General features: G+C 41.9%; 1 protein-coding gene across 1 annotated transcript in view; it reads right to left on the reverse strand.

The window, feature by feature from the left end:
* GSG1L (GSG1 like) overlaps nucleotides 1-22905 on the reverse strand; it is a 372574-nt gene that overhangs the window by 14604 nt on the left and 335065 nt on the right. Inside the window, exon 6 of the mRNA XM_021006351.2 lies at nucleotides 2881-2951. Within this exon, the coding sequence (XP_020862010.1) occupies nucleotides 2881-2951 (71 nt within the window). The remainder of the gene's footprint in view (nucleotides 1-2880; nucleotides 2952-22905) is intronic.

The raw sequence follows: 22905 nt of genomic DNA on the forward strand, positions 1-22905 counted from the left end.
AGGTGAGAGGGGTAGAAGAGAAGGAGAAAGATTGAAAAGGGTAAGAAATGTGTATCAGTCTCAGCTTTGCCATTAACTCACTGTCTGACACTAGTATATTATTTTCAGTCTCTGGGACTCAGGGAGGATTAGATTCCAGCTCTAATATTCTATAATTCAATGTCCCTTCTTATCTCTGAATGTTCAGTGTGTTAGATTTGACATTCTATGTTCTAACATTTCTCATGCCTCTGAATGTCAACCTGTACTTGGGTAGGAATTCTTTCTACAGCATTGCCTATAAATGGTCATCTGGCCTCCACTCGAATGTCTCCAGTGATGGGGAGCCCCTTTTACCTTGAGTCCAATCCACTTTGGGACAGCTCTGGTTGTTAGGAAGTCTTTCCTTTCATTGGTCCCACATTTGCCCAATGTTCTATGTTCTAATGTGCTTCTCACCCTCCACTCCCAGATATTAGAACATTGGATGTTAGAGATGGAACCGAATCCCCTCTGAGTCTCAGAGATGGGAAATAACTTGCTGATGTTCTATGTCTTACAGTTTCCTATAGTTCCAACATTCTGTGTTTTATGCTCTAAGATACTAAATTCTAACAGTCTATATTGTATGACAGAGGAGAAGATACTCAAATAGTGACATCTAGACTAAGGTCTTCTGGAGCCTTTGCTAGGAATGGAGTCTATAGTCCCTGAGCCCTGACCAGCACTTGACCCAAAGACCATCAGAGAACTTTGCCCCCAAAGGCCCTGTCCAACTGCTTTTGTAACAAGAACCAAATACTATGGATGAGGTATGAAAGGCAGCACCATGAATTTAGTTATATACATACACATACATATGAATATACCCTTGGGCTCCAGTATCTATCTATCTATCTATCTATCTATCTATCTATCTATCTATCTACATATATGTATATGTGTATGTATTATATACATGATATACATGCACACACATATAATACATACACAGACATATATACATTATATATTATACATATATATGTATACACATAGTTCTCCTTAACATAAGTGGACCATTTGTCAGCTCTCTAAGTAAACTGATAATGTAAATTTGCCCAGAGAAGGGAGGGAGGGAGGAAGGGATGCAGGGAGGAGGCTTCGTGCCAGTGGAGGTGGGGGTAGCACATGGTTCAAGGACATTTAAGTGCTGGGGATAGAAAAGCAAGAGCAGGAAGAAGAACACTGGAGGGGGGGTAGCCACATGGGGATCTGGCTGGAACTGAGAGGAAGAATATGTATGTGTGTGTGTGAGGGACAGAGGCGGAGGCTGGGCACAGACACAGACAGGAGAGAACGGGTGATATTTGGGGGTGGGGGACAGATGTGGTATCCTAACAGACAGAAGGCAGACATGCAAGGGTAGGTGGGCAGAGCAGGGCAAAGGTCTCATCTCTTAGAGGTCTCAAGCCAAGTCCCCAATCCAGCAGCAGCCATGGCTTGGTTCTTCTGCTTTCATTTGGAAGGCTTTTTTATTTTTTTAAGGTTTTTGTTTTGTTTTGTTTTTGGCTAGGGGGTGGGGGTGGGAAGGCTGCCCAGCCAAGGGGCAGGAGCAGAGACAGAGAGCTTGGTACTGTACAGTGAAGTTAACATAGGTGTGTTTTTGGAATACTGATTTCTTTCTGTAAAGTTGAATTTGCATAATGCAAATTTACATAAAACGGGAACTATCTGTATATATGAATACATATGTGAATTATGGCACTGCATTATATTATATATATTATATATCCATAGGCACACACAGAGACACACACAGACACACACACACATGCATATAAATCTGTGTGTGTATTTTCCCCCTTCATCTACGCCAAAGCAGGCTTAGTGACATCTCAGCTAAGAAGTCGGGTTAGCTCGTAGTTAATTCCATCCGTGGGGAAGTATAGCCCTTGGCCTGACTCATTAGCCATTCATTAACTAAACCACCATGCTATCCTCGGTCTGCTATTGTTCTGCACAGTTGGACTCGGCTCCCCGTTTTATTTACTGCAACTTGTTCTGAAACATTCACTGCACAGCTTGGGAGTGAGGGGGGCATTTCTGTTGCAACTGTGCAATGATAGAGCTTTGCTGCAGCTAATCAGTTGGGGCATGCTGGAGAGAGCTGTGAAAAGACCTGGGCAGTGACTTTCTAGACTAGAGGAGCTGGAAGGGCCATCAGAGATCAGTCCAGCCTGTATTTGAGCAGGAATCCTCTATAGCACTGCTTACGGGCAGCCATTTGGCTTCCACTTGAATACCTCCAGTGATGGAGAGATCCCCACTTTAAAAGGCAGCCCAGTCCATGCTGGGACGGTTCTAATTTCTAGCAAGTTTTTCTTTACAATGAATCCAAATTTGTCTTTCTTCACTCATTCCCCAATACTCCTATGTCTGCCCTCTGGGATGTGGAGGAACAAGTCTAATCCTTCTTCCATATCCCTTGAAATACTTGAAGACAGTGTTCCTATCCCTTCTCAGTCTTCTCTTTTTCAGGAGAAACTACCTCGATTCTTTTACTGATCTTCATTTGACGTGGTCTCTAGTCCTCTCACGACCCCTCCGTACATGCTTCAACTCCTCAATATTCTTCTTTTGCGGGGAGTGAGGAGGCAATCAGGGTTAAGCGACTTGCCCAGGGTCACATAGCTAGTAAGTGTCTGAGGCTGGATTTGAACTTAGGTTCTCCTGACTCCAGGCCTAGAGTTCTATCCACTGTGCCATGTAGCCACCCCCTCAATAGTCTTCTTTAAATGTGGTCAGCCGAAATAAACAAGACATTCCAGATGGCATCTGAGCAGGGTGGGGCACAGTGGGACCAGGCACCCATGGAACATCCTCAACCCACACAGACATCTTAGAGGTGAGATCACTTACGATTCGGGTATCGGCTGTGGTGGCAGTCCAGTCGGAAATCTTCATCCTCAGTCCCATCCCCCTTCTCGGTCCTGAAAAAAAGAACATACCTGGCGTGAATAGATAAGCCAGCTCTTCTATTTGTCATTTAGATATGTGCCATGTCACAACTTGGCCCTATGCTACCTCTTCAGCTTTATTACACATCAGAATTCTATGTCATAAGATCGTAGCTCTGGACTGGTATGGGACCTCAGGGACCATGGAGGAGTCCTCAGAGACCCCTCATTGAATCTGCTAAGCTAATACTTGCACTACTTACTACCTCAAGGGATTGTGGGCAAAGTGCTTGGTGGAGATGTGTATACACACATACACGTATATTATAGAGACAGATAGGTGGCTCAGTGGATAGAATGCTGGGCCCGGAATCAGGAAGACCTGAGTTCAAATCTGACCTTAGTCACTTACTAGCTGGGTGACCCTGGGCAAATTGATTAATCTCTGTTAGTCTCAATTTCCTCAAACAGAGATTAAGCTATTTAGTAGCTGTGTGACCTGGACAAGTGGCTTAACCTCTATTTGCCTTAATCCACTGGAGAAGGAAATGGCAAACCACTCCAGTATCTTTGCCAAGAAAACCCCATGGACTGTATTGGCATGTCCATAGGGTCATGAAGAGCTGGACACAACTGAACAACAAAATTATACACACACATGTATGTGTGTACATCTATACATATATCTATACCTGTAAACTACATTTGTGCATATGAATGAGTTATTATTAGCTTAGAGGTTCTCTCCCCACCCCATGATAGCTGATAGAAATTTTGTCTCCTAAGCAGTCCGGTGCCACACAGACTTTCCTGAAAACATGTAATATAGACACTATCAATGTCTATTGTTTCTGGTCTCCCATTGGAGATGCCCTGGGCCATGCTCAACCCCTGTTCTCTTAAGCCTTTGCAATCATCATATCTGTAGTACATGGTGGACTTGTGTTGGGTCTCGAATTTAGTTCAGAAGACTGTTGCAGTCTGCAGACCCTTCAAGGACAGGGTCGTCTGGAATGAATTCATGGACTCAAGCATTCTTTAAGTCAAGTTGACAAAGATTTATTTATTCTTCTTTTATAAGCAAAACTTTCTTTATTCCTTTGGAGGAGGGAAACCAGGCACAGTGTGCTAGGGTCCCCTCTAGTAGGAGACCCGCTTTCATGTAGGCAAATTTCAGTACGTATACTGGTGCTACACAGTGAGCTGTGGCCCTGACAATGAGGGGTAGCAGCAACAAGTTTGATTGATAGCAGGACTTCATGACTAGAACGTGGGTACTGCAGGTACCTGTCTGAGCTCAGGGACCACTCAGGTGCTGGGGTGAAACAATTCTGGGATTTTACTGGGGCTGAGTTCATTCAGAAGGTGAGTGCAAAAGATTGTTGTTATACTAAGTCCAGGGTACAGCTTGTTTGCTGGGTGGCAAAGATTTATTGTTATGCTTTTTAGCAGGCAAAAGTTCTTAAGGAACCTGTGACGTTAAAGAGATGCAGTTAAAGTTCATATGTGATAAACTACAGCAAAACATGTGCCAAATATGCTAACTAGGTGGTTCAGGGTGGGATTAGGGAGTGGTTAAGGAGTGGTCAGTCCTTTAAGGAACATGCAGTCTTCCTATCTATTGCATAGTGTTGTACCCAGAGTTTTACCAGGAAAAGCCCAGGAGGGGGCTACTAGAAGGTATGGTTTTTTAGGTGTGCTACGTCACTAAGACAACAAGTGGTCAGGGCAGACTGTGGGTTGTCCAGTCTGCCACCAATCAGTGTCTTGTTTGACAAGGTAGACGGTGGGAGTGTACAGAAGTCCTAAATCTAGGATACACATGAGGAGTCGAGGATGCAGATAACGAGGCAGGGAGTTGTTATAGATAGTCCAGCGGGTACGAATATCTTTATGAGTCAGTTCAAAGCTAGTTCAAACTAATAACTCCTACAGGTACGGTTTGTAACTGCACCAAGGAGAGAGATAAGTGTGTTGCTCGGGCCCACTCATGAGTAATTGCTAGGCATGGTGTCCTTGGGCTGGGGAGAAACTGCCAGGGATAGTGTTTCTGAGGCTAGGGGAAAATATGGTCTTGGAATTGGGGTCCCAGTACAAGCACCCAAGCACCTCATCAAGAGGAGAGGTGGAAGGGTATTCTGGGAGTGAGGTCAATGGCAAAAAAAGCCAAGGCATAGTTGGAACATAAAAAGAGGGAAGAGGAAGAGGAGGAAGAAAAAGAGAAATTTTATGTTGGAAGGATGTAGAGTTAGGGCTTATGGTTCCTAACTACCCCTTCCTGGCTGTGTGCACTGAGGGTAGATATTCCCCTATCACCACCACCAGATTAAATACCTCAGTGTTCATAGCTTGGCTTGGAAAAGAACTGCAAATGAGGGGGTTGGGCTAGACATTCCCCTGGCATTCCTTCAATTTCTAAATCTATGCTCCTAGGATTACTCTTACATGCAATCAGTTGCCAAGTCTTCTTTCTTCTTTCTCCATAAAAATCCACCTTCTTGCCACCACCCTAGTGCAGGCCTTCACCAGCTCTCATTTGTACTTTTTTTTTTAAACAAAAACCTATAATTGGTCTCACTGCTTCCTGTCTCTCCCCATCTCCAATGCATCCTCCATATGGCTGCCAAAATAATGGTCCTAAAGCACAGATCTGACCATGTCCCTCCTCTGCTCAAAAATCTTCAGTGCCTCCCTCTTGCTGCTAGACTAAACTACAAATTCTTTTGTTGTTGTTGTTCTGCTGGTTCAGTAATGTTCTACTCTTCGTAGTCTGATTTGGGGTTCTCTTGGCAAAGATACTAGAGTGGTTTGCCATTTCCTCCAGCTCATTTTACAGATAAGGAAACTGAGGCAAACAGGGTTAAGTGACTTGCCCAGAGTCACACAACTAGTAAGTATCTGAGGCCAGATTTGAACTCAGGTCTTCCTGACTCCAGGTCCAGTGCTCTATCTAGTGTACCACCTAGCTTCTCCCCTTACCTTGGCCTACCTTTCCTTCCAGCTCTAAATTTATGATATTACAATATCTATTTCACACCATTCCCTTTTCTGCATTCCACATTTTCCAGCCAAAATGGCTTACTTGCTATTACCTATACATGATACATGACATCTTCTCTTTCCAGAGGACCCACTCCACCCCTGCAATGCTCTGCCTCCTCATTTCTGCCTCTCAGAATCCCTAGCTCAGCCTAAATGGCCTATCCTGCATGAAGCCCTTTCTAATTCATTCTTCCATTCTCAGTTGTTAGAAGGCCTCTCCTTTGGTACTTAACTTTGTATATATTTTGTATTTATTTATCTGTGAATATATTGTTTCTCCCCGCGAGAATATAAGCCCCTTCAGGGCAGACACTTTATTTTTGTCTTTGTATTCCCCTTAATGGCCACTTATGAAGTCCTTGTTGAATTGAATATAGAATAGAGATGTTCATTGCTTTTCTTCCCTTAAAGAAGAGAGCTTATACCCGTGTTAAGCTTACTACTCCTCTCTCAAACTTTTATCATCATTGAAACCTTAAACCTTCATCATAGTTACAGCAAATTTGTACATGGTGTGGATAACATACACAAAACATTTTTAATACAGATTTAAGCTTTAATCACTCCAGAAATGTAAATATTACAGACTCACAAAAAATTACATGTGAAAGGTTAATTTTAAAATTCAACAAAACAACTTTCTTTTGCTGTGTATCACACTATTAAAATTTCAAAATTTGTAAAAAGCTTTCACTAGCTGCTGCTTAGACTGGAAGGATTGCATTTGAAGAGATTGCCTTAAGATCATTTAAAGAATACTGTTTTGATACATACACAACAGTTGCAGGGCAACCCTACAAAAAATGACTCATGAAGAGAGATTAAGTGATGAAGCAAAAAGACCTTCCCTACCCATCCAATAATTTGACAAAGTGGCATCCATAAAATGACACGCACACAATTCATGACGGATCCCTGATCTTGCTTAAAATTTTATCAAATTTAGCAAAATTCAAAATTATACGTAATACTTTGACTATACTTTTGGCTTCTAATCAGCCAGTATTCATAAGTTTCTGTTCACCCCATTGTCTTTTGTTCTCCTCAGACCACAGCGGGGCACCACATATTAGGAAAGATAGTGACAAATGGTAGTCCATTCATAGGAGGGTAAAAAATTTGGGGAGAAGATTCAAAACCATATTGTATAAGGATCAGTTGAAGGAAATGGAAATGCTTGGCCTTGAGAATAAGCCAAGGCAGTTCATGGCGCTGAGAGGGTCCCCATGCCCCAAGTATTCCAAGTAAATCAGATTCAATTACACACTAATTCTAGAAATATTTACTGAGTCACAAGATGACATTGTGCTAGTAGATTTTTGTGTAAACTACAAAGCATGATAAACATAATTTCTACCTTCATGGAGCTTACCATAGAGAGCATGGCATAGAAGAAAGGGCGTGGACAGAGGTTAGCTCTGGTTCTGCCACTAAATGACTCTGTGTGTGTGTGTGTGTGTATGTGTGTGTGTGTGTGTGTGTGTGTGTGTGTGTGACCTTGAATAAGTCACTTATCTTTTTTTGGATTTAAATTCCACTCCCACCCTGGTCACATGAGAGGCTTGAACTCATGATCCTTAAAGTTTCTTTCTTCCCTGGCACTCTATGTGCCATCACACACGTGTACATAAAAGGTGAATGACTACATGAATTAAATTAATGACATAAGATATGTCACAAGACAGTTATTACATAAGATCCCAAACAGGGACCCATCTTGGCAACGAAGGGAAGAATTAGGAGACAGAGATGGAAATTGCAAAAAGGCAAATCTAACCTTAATATGAGGAAAAACTTATTAATAATCAGTTATTCAAAAGTAGAATAGGCTGTCTCATGAAGAAGCCCTCCCTTCCTTCCCTCGCAGTCTTCAAACTACGGCTGGATGACCTTTTGTTGGGGGAGGAGGAGTGTTAGAGAGGGGATTCTTGTTCAAATGTGAGTTGGGCCAGATGGCCAACTGAGGTATCTCCCAAATCCCCAATTCTGTGATTTTATGAGTGATACAAATAATTAGTGTTGTAGGAACCCATAGGAGGAAATGATTTTGCTGGTCTGATGGGACCAGGGAAGAAATTGTGGAACAGTGAATAGAATTTAGCTAGATTGGAGAGTCTTCTAGGAGTAAAAAATTGTGTAGGTAAAGACACAATGGGAACATGTGAAGGGACTTGTGGGGATGTTGAGTAGAGCAGCCTCTCTCTCAAGCAGAGAGGAGTAGTAGGAGAAAAGGTAGGTTGGAGTCAGATCATGAAGAGCCTTGAATGCCACACTGAGAAGTCTGAATTTTTTCCTATAGCCAAAGAGGAATCATTAACAATTTTTCAAAGAGAGGAATAATAGCATGATGTAAGTACTGTTCCAGAAAGAATGATGTGGCGCTTTGTAAAGGATGGATTGGAGTGGAAGGGACCAGTGGTCTAAGCAAGAGGTGATTAGTAGGGAAAAGACGTGAAGAATCTTAGGAAGAAAGGCATGACAGGACTTGGTGACTGGTAAGATCTAGGGAGCAAAGGGGAGGGCTTTCAAGGGTTTCAACTCTGGGTGACTGAATGGCAGACTGGTAAAATCACTGACAAAAATGGGGACGTCTGTTTGGCAGCAGAATGAATTCAGTTTTAGATAGGCCGGGTTTGAGGTGGATGACAGCAGCAGATATGTCCAGCAGGCAGACATGGACCGATTTAATTCCTTAGAGAGCGAGCTGACATTTCTACTCTATTTGGCCTAGAAATGTTTGTTGTTTTTCTCTTTTTCATTCTATTTGTGAATCAGTGTAGTGGGTCAGGAGGCAAAAGGCCAGCATTTGAGCTTCGACTCTGATGCTCACTAGCTGTGTGACCAAATGGTTCTCAGTTGATACATCTACAAAATGAGGACAGCATTTGCACTGTTATCTTCTAGGGTTTTTGTTTGTTTGTTTGTTTTTGGTGTGTGTGAGGAAAGTTCTTTGTAAACTCTGAAGTGCCATAGAAATGAGAGTTTCACACATTGAGTCAGAGAGAATCAGAGTCATGCCCGGAAGGGATCAAGTCCAAACTCCTCTTTTTAGAGATGTGAAAACAGGCCCAGAGAGGATGAGTGTCCAAACTCACGTAACTAATAAGTGGCAGAGCCATCCAGATCACTTGTGAGCCCTATTAAACAAAGGGCAACATGAAGTAGAAGTAGGTTTCTCTCTTTGAGAATTAATAGCATTTAAAAGGAGAGATAACATAACTCTAGTGGAAGGAACACAGGAACTAGGGTTAAGAAACTTTGGTTTCTGATCCTAACTGCTGCTAAGTTACTTCTACGGCCTCGAGCAAATAGGTTCTAAAATCTGGGCCTCAGCTTCCTCATCTGTAAAGTGGGATGATTTGACTTGATCTCTTAGGTCCTTTCCAGCTCCAAATTCAATGATCCTACAAAGTAAGGGGCGGTTGTTGATATTTCTATTGCTCTGGGGTCAGGAACAACAATAACAATATTTGATCACCACTGGTAATTTTGGATGCTTCAGATTCATTGTAATTCCTCTATTCCAGTCCTGTCTCCCATAACCTCAGAAAGCAATAACGAACTGGAGACAGTTCAGAGAAGGGCAAACGAAATGACCATTGTAATGCAGGGATCACCATGTAAGCACATTTGGAAAAGATGAATATTTTTCAATCTGGAAAGACAAAGACTTACAAACACCACTGATAACATATATACCTCTCCTGTCTCTACTGCTTTAACTGAACAGAGTAATTTGTCTGGCCAAAGTTTATTCTTCTGACAGATCATAAGATCAAAGAATTTAAAGCTACAAGGGGGCATTAGATACCATCTAGTTTAACCTCTTTTTAAAGACAGAGGTCAAATGACTTACCCAAGGTCATGTAGCTAGTCAACAAAAGACCCAGATTCACAGGCAATAAAGATGAATAACTATTAAATAACTACCAAATGAATAACTACTAAAGATGAATATCACAGGTCCTTACCTGGGGTTAGAAGCCTAGCAGGCAAGATGGCTGTGTGGCCAAGTATCCACTTTCAACAGTCATAATAAACTCTATCTCCTTTGTCCAGAACCAGATTTTACCTGCTGAAATCCCCAGAAGGGTCATAGGTCTGAGATGAACATTGGGAGCTTCTAGTGGTGTTTAGAAATGAAAGCCTTGATAGGAAGAAGGGCTTTGATGAAGATTTAAGAAACTCAACAACGCAGAACAGTTATAGTCAGCAGCAGAGAAAGGCAGATGACTTACTCGTTCATGGCCTGGGGCTTATGATGTCAATACTCACTACATGGGCCATTGTCATGAACAATAGATGTTAAGAACAGGTCCTGGTTTTGTCAAATTCCACTGAAATTTTTTGGGGAGAGATGAGGGCAAGTCATTCCAAGCATGTTCCCTCTTCTACTCTTATCACTTCCTACCCTGGGCACTAAGAAGTTACAGAATCACAGAATATTAGAGCTGGAAGGGACTTTAGAGGTCATTTAGCCCAATCCTTTCATTTCACAAATGAGGAAACTGAGGACTAGAGACTTGCCCAAGGTCACACAATTCATTCAGAGTCCAGGATTTAATATGGGATCCCAAGTGGCATTGGAAATGCTTCTGATCCTGGTGATCTTTCTCCCTGTCCCTTATTTTTGTTTCAACTGACCTCCTCTGCCTGGATGTTAGGATAGTACAGTGAAATAACAAGAGCTCACATTTATATAGCATTTCCAAGCTAACAAAGCAGCCCCCTCCCCCCACATAAACTCTTGGGTAAATACAGATAAGGCTGACAGAAGGGTTTGCCTGCCAATGGAATCCTCTACTCTGCTATTAGTTATACTGTAGAAGCTGTGGCTGAGATAATGGGGCCTATTTATCATCTGGACATGAGAAGTTGGGAAATATTGATTCCAATATATTTACAATAGCTACATGTGTCTGCTTCCACCTGGGGTGAGAGTAGAGGTGGGGGTTATAGCCATGCTTTTGTAAAGATGATTTTTCTGTCATTCTAGGGTAGAAGAATAAGGCCTAATAATAGACAAGTATATTATACAATAGGAAGTGAAGTAAAAATTTAGAGACCACCTTTGAAACAGGGTGGATGATATCTGTTTAGTTTAGAGATTATATAAGAGAGAGAATATTAGTTATCACCAAACATTAGAATTTGAAGGGACCTTAGAACATTGAACATAGAATGTCAGAGTTGAAAGGGATCTTAAAGCATAAAACATAAGAAAAGTTATGACAAAGAAAGGTGGTCGCAGGGCTGGGTCTGGAATCAAGATCTCCTCCTCTTTCCATTACATAGTATTCAGTTCTTGTTTTCAAGTACTGCAACGAATCTCTCCTTTTCCAGGGAGGCAGCTATGTACTCTGCCCTTCGGGGGTGGAAAGGAGAAATAGAAAGAGCTCTGGCCAGTTTCCTTAACCAAATTTAGTTTCCTTTCTCTAATCCATGAGCGAGGTCTGAGTATAAAAATAAGGAAAGAATGTGGTCAGTTTGTCCAAGGCAAGGATTTTCACAGATGATGCCAGGGTAGAAAAACTACGACATATTTCTTCATGGTATAATAATAGCCATCTCATGAGCAGGTGCAAAGTTGACTTTCCTCCTTCCTGTTTTGAGCCATTCTGTAAATATGCACAGTAAGTCTTTTAGCCTTTCTTTGTATGTAGGAAGTACCTGATATAAAGTGCACGCTAAGAACCTTCTTATTCTCCTGTTGCGGGAAGACCTAGATATGAACCCCAACTTAAGCTTTAAGTAAATCATTCCTACAGAGTGGGGTGGGATGTAATGAGACAAAGAATGTGAACAAAGGGAGTCTGTCCCCTTCTAATTAAAGCCCGGGATTCCCCATTACTGAGTCTGGTTCAGATCTTGTAAATGGGTCCAGAGTTGAGATAGACTTCTTAGTAGAGAAAGGAGAAGGCACAGTGCCCCAGCCCCCTGGGTCCAGCAGCTGGTGCTTTATGATATTATGGGAAGATATTCAGGACCCCTTTGGTGGCTGGATGAATGAAGCAATGCTGGTTGGCAGAAAAACTAAGGAAGAGCATCTGGGGCTAAGGCTGATGCATGCAGCGAGCTGGCCCCACTAGCTGCTGAAGTGTGTTTTTTTAGTTTGGTTTTGAATGGAAAGAAGCAGTTGCAAATGTCACTGTGTGACAATTTCCTCTGATTTGAACTGTAATTACATGCAGGAAACATTCTATGCTTTTATGGAGCGGGCTTTTAAAAATGACTGTGAGAGGAATTACCTACAAACCTAAACAAACACCTTGAAGGGTCAACTAACAGTGTGCAATGGGGGACTGGACAATGAGGGCCCATTCCTGGGAGCATAGACAATGGGCTCTACCTGCTGTCAACCCAGGGGGGGCCTAGAGAGTGCATGGGGATCCTGTGGCTATTTCTTGTCTGCTTGCTACATGATGGAGAAAAGCTTTGTAATTGGCTGCCGAGCTGAAACTGAGGGTGCACATACAAGATATGAACTCGTCAAAATGAGCTCTCTCTTCCCTGCAGGTGAATGAGGTAAGAACGGTAAGCGGATGGATGGGGGGTTGGTTGCACCAGAGACCTGCTCTCTAAAATGTGACCTGCAATGCATGATGTCCCCATTCCTCTGCCTCTTTGTGTTTGTTCTTCCTGGTCTTAAATAAATTCAGGTAGGTGATGGAATGGAATAGGCTCTAACTTTGTGAGATGTGAAAGGATGGAAGAGCTACCAAACCAAGAACTAGAGTTAATACCAGGGTTCGACAGCAGTCTCTCCCTGGGAGTCAGGCCTGCCCTGAGGAGTAGTGAATCAACCTGGCAGCAGAGCCACATCCTTCAAACAAGGGAATGATTCCATCTCTGGACTTGGTGGGTGAATGTTCATGGTCACCATCTTAAATTTGAGGCCATTCTCCTAGATGCCAAGGTAATAGGGGGTGAATGTGCCCTCAGTTCTGTGATATGCATTTATGTTTCTGTTCCTGGTATAACCCTTTGTAAAAGCTAATGATGTTAAGTGGTTATCTGAAATATGGATGACTTAAATGAGACTGGAGTGCTAATTACTGGTGGTACTATTAGAGGGCATCTGTCAGAATGGGGGCTCAAGAAAGCAGAGAGCATTAGAAAAACCCCATTGTACTTCATGGGTATTCCTAGAACCCTTGAGGGGGAGTGTAGACAGTCAAGCTTTGGGAACTTGACCTACGTGTGTGTGTGTGTGTGTGTGTGTGTGTGTGTGTGTGTGTGTGTGTGTGTGTGTTGGGGGGGGTGCTGAAAGAGAAAGTCCAGAATGTCTCTAAAAATAATTGAGAAATACTTTCAGGTGAATGAAAGACACTGCATAGCTACAAATCAGTCTTCTATCTCTAGGTCTCAGTTTCCTCCTCTGTAGGAGGGAACATGATTAAACTAGATGAGCTCTTCTAGTTACAACATTCTATATTCTATAGTCTTTTCCAGTTGTGATGTTCTAGCTTCTATCTTCTTAGTTCCTTTCCAGCTCTAACATTTTTAATTTTATGGCCTTCTGCCTCTGACATTCCATGTTTTGACCACCCTTCTAAGCCCTAACATGCTATGTTTGAAGATCTCTCCCAGCTCTGACATTCCACATTCTATGTTCCCTGATCTATGTACCTCCAACTGCTCTATGATATGTGATTCCATGTTTTTGTCTATGAAATCAACCAGTCAACTGATCAACAAGCATTTCTCAAGTGCCTACTAGGATGACAGGCCCTATGCTAGACTCTGGGGATGCAAGCATAAAGAATGAAATCATTCTTGTTATCTTTAGCCAAAGGATTCTTACACATTTTCAGTGTAGTTGGGAGCTAAGAAATGGGAGTCCTCATTTGGGAAACATCCTTTATCCCACTTCCTACACTACACCCAAACATGTGGTTGTATATATGAGAAGCTCATGACAACAGCAAGGGCCAACTAGTTCTACAATTCATGAATGGAAGTGAGAAATACGACATGTGGAAAATGAAAAATTGTTTGCTAATGTTGTAACCAAATCGATTCTTTATTAGATGATTAAACTCTTCAGCCAATATAAGAAAATTTTCAGAACTGAGGGCTAGTCAAAGCCAAGACTCTAAGTCAAATTCTAAAATTGACAAGAGCATTAAAAAAAAGTAAAAGTCTAAACAGAAGTCCTAGAATACTTAAGTGTTACCAAGAAGGATTTAGAATTTTGCTCTTTTCTTAATTGAGTAAATCTTACAAATAGCCCAGGGAACAAGGAGAAGCCAATTCCAGGAACTCAGTGGTGATAGCTGGTCTCATTTGTTTCTGAATTCCACGATGCCCCCAAAACAACATCCAGAGAAGTAAATATCAAATAGAAATGCAATGGGAAGGAAAGAGAACTGGGAAAATGGAAGCTCTTTAAAAATCCTGGAGGGAAGGACAGTGGCTCATCCATACAATCTTCATGGGTTCCAGGGACAATGTAGAGGAAGGAAGCCCATTTCTGTGGCTGGCTTCAAGACTGCAGTTGACCACATCGTTTAAAAGACAAAAGATGATGATGGCTTTCCAAGAAAATGGATTGCAACCAAGCTTTAGAGGGCTCTAATCTATGCAGTTTAGGAGTAGAAGGCTCCCTTGAATTCCCAGGACATTCAATGTCTCTTGGGATATTATCACGTACTATCAACACTCTAATCCATGGTTCTCCAGACTCAAAAACTCTTGTCATCTTTGATTCCTCCCTTGTCTTTACTATCCATATCTAATCAATTGCCAACTCCTGCCAATCCTGCCTCCATAGTATCTCCAGCATCTGTACCTTTCTCTCTCCTTCCATTGCCACCCATCTTGGTTTCTTTTCCATCAGTCTGTCCTCTCTCCAATCCATTCTTTACCCAATTGCCTAAATCATCTTCCTAATGTACAGATCTGACCATGTCACTCTACTCAAAATCCTTTGATGGTTTCCCTACACTCTACATGGTAAAATACAACATCCTTTTTCAGTTAACTGGAATGACCAGGAGAATAGAAATATGGAAGGTTGGAGGAGAAGCAAGTTTACCAGGGAAGATAAATTGTATTTTTGACATGATAAGTTCTTAGAATCCTAGATTTCATGCTATTCCTCATCACACATTTTATATTCTTGCCAAACTGGAATACTCAGTGATTCCTGATTATGTCCCTCCCTGACTTGCTTCTGTGCATTACCGATCCCTCATGTTTGAAATGTACTCCTTCCATATCTCAGCTAGTTGAAATCCTTCAAGGTCCAGATGAGCTGCCATCTCCTCCACAAAGCTCTCCTTAATCCATATTCTGACCTCCATGAAAGTGATCTTTTTCTCCTCAAATTTCCAGAGAACATTTTGTCTGGATTTCTCTTTATTACATTCCACTTTGTAAGTTACTTACTTGTGTATATGTAAAATTCTATTCATCTAGGCTTTTAGAGGGTAAGTGCTGAGTTGTTTTCCATCTTTGCATTCCCAGCAGTCAACACCATGCCTTGCTCAAATACATTAATACATCAAGGACACCATGGGAACCCCATCCCTGGGGTAGAACGAAACTTATTTATTCACTATACTTCTATTATAGGTCTAAGGAGCAGCAATGTCCCAGTTGGATAAGAGTGCTTCCTAATTACAACTACACATATTCTTCTACCACAGATTTGCCCTGCCTTAGTTAAATAAGACTCTCTAGAAGAGATAGTTTCCACATAAGGCTATGCTATCTATTATGTCCAAATAACATAAGCAAACCACACTACCATCTGAGCCAGGGGAGGGAAATCTAGGTTCTTGGAAGTGGCCTTTTGACGGAGTCCAAGTTTTACAGAACAAATCCTTTTATTAAGGGGATTTGTTCTGTGAAGTTTGGATTCAGTCAAAGGGCTGCAGCTGAGGACTTAGAGGGCCACAAGTGGCCTTAAGGCCGCAGGTTCCCCATCCCCGATCTGAGCCTTTTCAATCATCATGACCAAGACTGCCCCTCTACAAGTTAGCTATATTCACAGACTCTAATGGCACCATTCTCCCCTATGCTGAATGCTGTCTCCTGAGCATATTCTACCAAGTGTATCCATAGTACACTAAGAGAAAAGCCCCACAATTGCCTCTGGTTTGCCAGTCTCTTATTGTAACATAAAGATTTTTTTTTAACTCTTCTATCTTCTTCACTATTCCTAGCTAACTGGTTACCAAGTCCTATCAATTCCTTTCATTATAACTCTTGCATATTTCCTGTCGTTTCTATTCCCATGATCACTACTCTAGCATGGTCCCAGATTACTGCTCATTTGGCCTATTGTAACAAATTTCCAACTAGTCTTCCAATATTCATTCCTTATCTCCTTCAAATCATCCTTCATAATGTTGCCAGCCTGATCTTTCATATCACTCTTGCCTCAAAACCTTCAATTCAACAAACACTTATTAAGCACATATGATGTACTATCTTGTACAAAATACCGGGAATAGAAAGATTAAAAATAAAATAGTCCCTGGCCTCAAAAAAAATAAACAAAACAAAAAACAGCTTCTATTCTACTGGGAGCATACCACCCATACATAAATACAAAGGAAATAAACATAAAATACAAAAGTAAATAAGTAAATACAAAGATAATCTAAGGACAAAAGGAGGGAGGCAGAGAGAGACACAGGAAGAGAGACAGAGAAAAATAGAGAGAAACAGACAGAGACAGAGAAAGGGCACTAATGCTTGGGGGAATCAGGAAAGTCTTCACAGAGGGCAGGGCAAGCTGAGCAGAGCCCTGAAAAAAATGAAGGATAATAAGAGATAGAGGTGAAAAGAGAGTACACACACACACACACACACACACACACACACACACACCCTATACAATACATACATATGTATATGTGTAAATGCACATGCACATGTACATATATGTATGTGTGTATACACACCCCTCTACACAATGCATGCATATGTATGTGTATATATACATACACATGCACATACATATATGTACACGTATATGTGTATGCACACACCCATCTACACAATACATGTATGTGTATATATACATGCACGTGTATGTACATATATGTATGTGTGTGCATGCACACACACACATGCTATCTGTTTTAGAGGCAACATGAGCCACTGAAGATTTCTGAGAAGGGGAATGACATGCTCAGATCTACAACTAAGGAAGATTATTTTGACATCTACATGAAAGATAGGTTGGAGCGGCAAAAGGTTAGAAGTAGAAAGCTAACGCAATAATATAGGTGAGAGGTGATAAAGGCTTGCTAGTGGCCTTTCTATATACCTCCTTCCTCCAAGCTCCTGGACAAAATGTGTACCCCCTTTTTGGATTGGAGTGACTTCATGTGAGCAACAAGATGGAGGACTAGACATTTTCTTAGACACAAATGACCTCTCAAACCTCTCGCAAAGAGAAATTATATGCCAAAGATAAAGCAACTTCTTCTATTCCCATGGCGTAAGACACCCCAAATCCAAAAAATGATTTAAAAAAGGCTTATAAACTCATGCTCACTGACCCTGAGCTCATACAGTACCCATCTCCTAGCTCCCATGCCTCGGGACTGCAGTAGCAGACCCAACACAGTCTTACAACAGAATCCGCCACCATACTGTGGATCCCCTCCCTCTCTCCAGTGCTGTGGACCCCAGCTACACACTGCAGAAATGTGCTCAGGCTCTTCAAGGGCAAAAAGCCTCCTACTGGCCACAACCCTATAGCACTAGCACCACAAGGCTCTGAAATGCCAGTGCCGGATCAAAGAACTAAGGAACAGAGCAAGTGAGACAGGACACCAGGACAAGAAACTTTGTGTGTGGCCTGAGGGAAAGAACACAGTATCCAGCTGGGTCCAGTTCTGACAGCCTCCCCCCAAAGGTCATTTGTGGCAGAGGCTTAGGCTAGCAAACTGTGCTTTGCACAGTATGGGAAGAGGCTCAGACACTTTGAGATCCAGGACCCAAGAAAACCATAATCAGAAGGGGGAGAGTCAGAAAGTGAGTGATAGGGAAAATAAATGGGGGTGAGGGAGATGCTAAACTTACCCAAGGTTTTAGGAAGAAGAAAACTCTAACACCTTGAACATATGTAGATAAATTAACAGGAAAAGCATTAACAATAGAAGGAAATATGGCCTCCATATCAAGTAAATGAGTTCAGTTATCTGTGAATAAATACTGTAAAACAAATGAAAATCATCTAACACTTAAAAAGGGACAGAGAACCCTGTGAAATTCAAAAAGAGCGTGGAACCACAACTCTGTTCCCTGAGGGTTCAAATGAGAATTATGACAGCAGAATTTATGGCCTGCACAGCAAAAATAATGGGCAGAATAGAATAACTGGGAAAATCCAATGGCAAGCCTCACCAAAGAAACAAAAGACAGAACAAAAGATTGGGAATGCAAATACAAAGAAGTGAAGGACAATCTAGAAAACAGAAGCAAAAAACAATAACATTAAAAGAAAATATGCTCATTATACAAGCAAAATATAATAATGTTTTAGTATGCATAGAGACAACCTAAGGATCCCAGATCTCCCAGAAGAACACAACAGGGTAGAAGACCTTAACACCACAATGAAGGAAATAATAGAAGACAACTCCCCAGAATTTCTGACTATAGAACATGAAGTACCAATTGAAAGAATTCACAGATCATTTCCAGGAAGGGGAAGAGAAAACAAGGCTACAAACTCCAAGACACATAGTGGTTAAATTTAACAATTCAATTCAGAAACAACAAACTCTGTATGTGACCAGGAGAAAGACCTTCAAATACAAAGGAAAGGAAATTTGAATGATGCAAAACTATTCTGTACCTACTGGAAAAATTAGGAGGGAATGGAATAATGTGTTCCAAAGAGCAATGGAGCTCAGGATGCAGTCCAGAGAGACCTGTCCTACACATCTGAGCTTAATCATACATTGAAAAAGATAGATGTTCACTAATAAAGAGGTGTTCAAAATATTTTTTAGGAAGAAAACCAGAACCGTGGAGACTATTTGCTTCTCAAACCCCTTGAACAACAGAAATGCAGGAGGACTGAATGAAAGCAGCAGCCAAGGACAGAAACAGCAAAAGGGTGACAGCAGAGAGACCGGTAAGAGACTTCCTCCGTAAGGGTGAGGGTGGGAATCCAACAGAGAGAACCGTGAAGCGCCAGACAGAAGGCACCATGGACAGAGCCTGGTGGCACCATGACTGCAGGTGAATTGATGCTTTCTGTGGGACTACATTACAATATAGGAGAGTTCACGAAAAGGGAAAGGACAGAGAGGAGTATGTGGGGTCAAACAGAGGGCTAGAAATTCGGGAAAGGGGACCTCTATGGCCTCAGAAAGAAAAGCACATAAAGGGGAGTAGGCAAAAAGGGAAGGGAGGAATAGAAGGAGGCCTTACTTTGGTGGTGGGAAGGGATTCCACTGATGAAAGCTCCTATGAGTGAAGAGAGATTGTCTGTGAAAGGAGATGAGGGCCTTGCACTGGGTTTGGCCCAAGGGATTTGGTGCTTAAAAGGTCTACTCATCCTCTATCAGTAAAGGGGGAGTTTGAACTCCTAGGGGCAACTGGCATCTAGGGGAATGGATAGCATGGACTAAGGGAGAAGATTTTGAGGCAAATGTGCAAAAAAGGTAATCAGAGGGAGCATATAAATAAATGGGGGCTGTACCATCAGGGACCCGGGGGAGGGTGAGGCCTATCATGGAGCAGTGTCCTCTCTGATACCTGTAATAATTGTTATTTTTCTGGAATTGAGGCATAATAGGAAAGGGGAGTCCACGGGGCAAGCTCTATAAGGTAGAGAGGAGGGCCTGCAATGGATACCTTGATTGCATGAAAAGAGAGAGACCAGGTAATTAGAAGGATCATGAATCAGATAATGAGGATTTATAGGAGACAGAAAGAAAGGATGAATAATGAAGAGAGAAAGAGAAATCTATTTTGGGAAGGAGCAAAAATTAAATTTTAAAAGAACCTAATAAACAAGGGGGATCTACTTCACTAGCAGACAGGGAAAAAAGGGGGAGGGGAAGAATTATACAACCAGATAAAAGCAGGAGAGAAAAAGGAATCAGCAAAACTCCAAAAAGAAAGGCATTAGAAATGAGAGGAAAGGATCAAGGGTGAGGGGATGAGAGCCAATGGGAACAAGGCCACCTTACAGAAAGATAAAAAAACTGAAGTAATATAATACTATGTTTACAGAAGAAGAGGGGGGGAAATCATAACTAGCCTGACTCTTTACCTCCACCTCTTAATGAGTCCCACACTTCCTTAGGAGAACTGCTGAGGTGCCCTCTCCTACATATGGTAAGTTGTTAGCCTCTCTTGCACAATTACTTTGCTTTATTTTGTCTATAGGATCCCAGATTTTGAGCAGAGTTGGAAGGGCTCTCAGCAAGCATGTCTGTAGACAGCTGGGAAGCAGCCAGTAGATAAAGACAGACTGAAAATTAGACACAGAGAGGAAAGAAGCTAATGGACCAGGCTCCTCAAGAAGGTGGAAGAGCTTGAGATCCAAGGCATGAATAGAGGAGTGGGCCTTGGCAAGGAGAAGATTTGTCAGATACTAGAGTAGAGGAAGAGAAAATGGAGGATGATGTGGAGGGGTTTTGAGTCGTGGGGTAGGGAAGTGGGGTAGGGTGCTCATGGAAGATGGTTTCAACAGCCTCAGGAAAGTAGGTTCTGCAGTAGAGTAGCAAGGTTGTCTGCCGGAAGGGATGTGGTGGCCTATTCAGATCTACTGCCAACCGAATAAAGTCTCAACTCTTTCCTAGCATTCAAAGCCTTCCATTAATTAGCATCGTCTTACCTGTCTGGCTTACTTTGTACTCCCCTCCCCCACCACTGACCACGCATATATCATGACTTCTCCTCCAACCCTAGGAGATTGTACATAAACTAAGTTTTGTACTTTTCTGGATACAGTTATACAATATCAGATACTATAGGTATATGTATCTATGTCACATCCCCCCTACTAAACTGTTAAGATTCATGACAACAGGAGACACATCTTGGCTAAACTGTACTTTTCCTAATACACTTAACACAGAACTGTATACAGCAGCCACTCAATGGACATTTATTGACTTGAATATTTGCCTTTGAGTGGTGGAAAGGCAACTGGATTTGGAGTCAGAAGACCTGGGGACAAGTCCTAGCTCTGCTATTTGCTAGCTGTGTGACGTTGGGTAAGTCATAGAACCTTTCTGGGACTCAGTCTCCTCTTCTATAAAACTGGAGTGGGGGTGTTGGACGACCTGGTGTCCATGGTTCTTTGCTAATCTAAATTCAGGGATCCCATGAAAGTCACAGAATTGTAGACTCTCAGTCTGGAAGTGAGCTCAAGGGTCATTGAGTCTATCTTGTACCTGAAGAGGAATCGCTTCTATAAACAACCACCAAAAGTGATCAGCCTTTCCCACTATTTCTTCTTGTTGTTGAGTCACTTTTAGTCCCGTTCAACTCTTTCTGACCCCACTTGCAGTTTTCTTGGCAAAGATATTGGAGTAGTTTGCATTTCTTTCTCCAGGTCGTTTTACAGATGAGAAACAGATGAGGTAAACAGGGTTAAGTGACTTGTCTAGGGTCAAACAGCTACTAAGAGTTTGAGGCCAGATTTGAACTCAGGTCTTCCCTTCCCACTATTCAGAAATTTTTTTCCCCTCTCTTTTCTTAGATAAGGCTTAGGTGGTCAGAAAAGGGAAATGAAGCACCTAAAGAGCCCATGGTGGGGCCAATAACCAGCCTTGACTACATGAAGGTTCTTGCCTTCCTGCCTGACTCCACTCATTTGCTTCCTGCCTCAGCTGTCTCCCTTTGGGGTACCTAGAAGGCAGCACTTTCCTCAAACCCTAGAACACTACTAAGTATTACATTTAAATTCTCTCTATAGCTCATTTCTTCCTGGTTTAAGCTCATCATTTGCTCATCTCCAGAAATAATGAAAAAAATAACTAGATTGTTCAATGCCATATTCTTATGTACAATAAGTTACGTATATGTGGGGGTGGTGAGTGAAGAGTTCCTCATAGACCTATTGCTCCTGTTTTCCTAGGATTTCAGTTTGTAACTTAATATGGTACAGAGGTTGTTTTTTTACCCCACTGGCATTTAAACCTGGTGTTTTCTTAAATGCAAAAGAACAAGGGGAAAAAATCTGCTTAATAACATTTGCATGTAAATGGCTTATCTAGTCACTGCACTGACACTATCTTTCCACGAAGGGAAAGGAGTATAGTTTCAGGAGTTTATACTAATATGATTTTGTTTCTACAGAGCACTGCCATGGCAACCTGGGGCCTGGAAGCTCCTCAGCTCCGCCCCACCCCCGACTCCCCCTTCACCTTTCCCCATGGAGAGCCAAACTGAGAAGACATCACGGCTCTGTCCAGAACTGGGGCTGTGGCTATGGTAGTTCAGCGCTGCTCTCTGTATTTCAAAGACAAATTTTAATGCCTATTTCATATGAAGAATCATGGAATTTTAGAGCTGGAAAGGACTTAAGAGATCACCCAATCCAACCCCTCATTTTACATAGAAGGAAAGGCCCAGAAGCGATTTGACTTGCAAGCAATGCCAGTAGCAGGGCCAGGATTCAGTCAGGTCTTTGACTCTAGGCCTGGCGTTCTTCATGTCCAATATACTTTTCCACCTATATGGAGTGTTCCAAAAGTCTGAGGGCAGTTTTACTGCCCTCATATACTATATACAGCCTCACACTTTTCTTCATTATGCCATATGGCTCAAATCTTAGTCACTCTTCAAGGACCTGTTCTACCTGGTCAGGAAGCTTCCTCTGATTCTCCTAGCCCACAGTAATCACTCCCTTTGCTGACCCATGTGATTATTTGTATCATTTAATCTAATTTATTTATATATACTTTTATATATTTTCTAAGTGATTTTTATATAACATCTAGTATTTATAATTAATTTA

Source organism: Phascolarctos cinereus, unplaced genomic scaffold, assembly GCF_003287225.1.
Source record: "Phascolarctos cinereus isolate Bilbo 61053 unplaced genomic scaffold, phaCin_HiC Scaffold_4;HRSCAF=312, whole genome shotgun sequence".
Lineage (NCBI taxonomy): Eukaryota > Metazoa > Chordata > Mammalia > Diprotodontia > Phascolarctidae > Phascolarctos > Phascolarctos cinereus.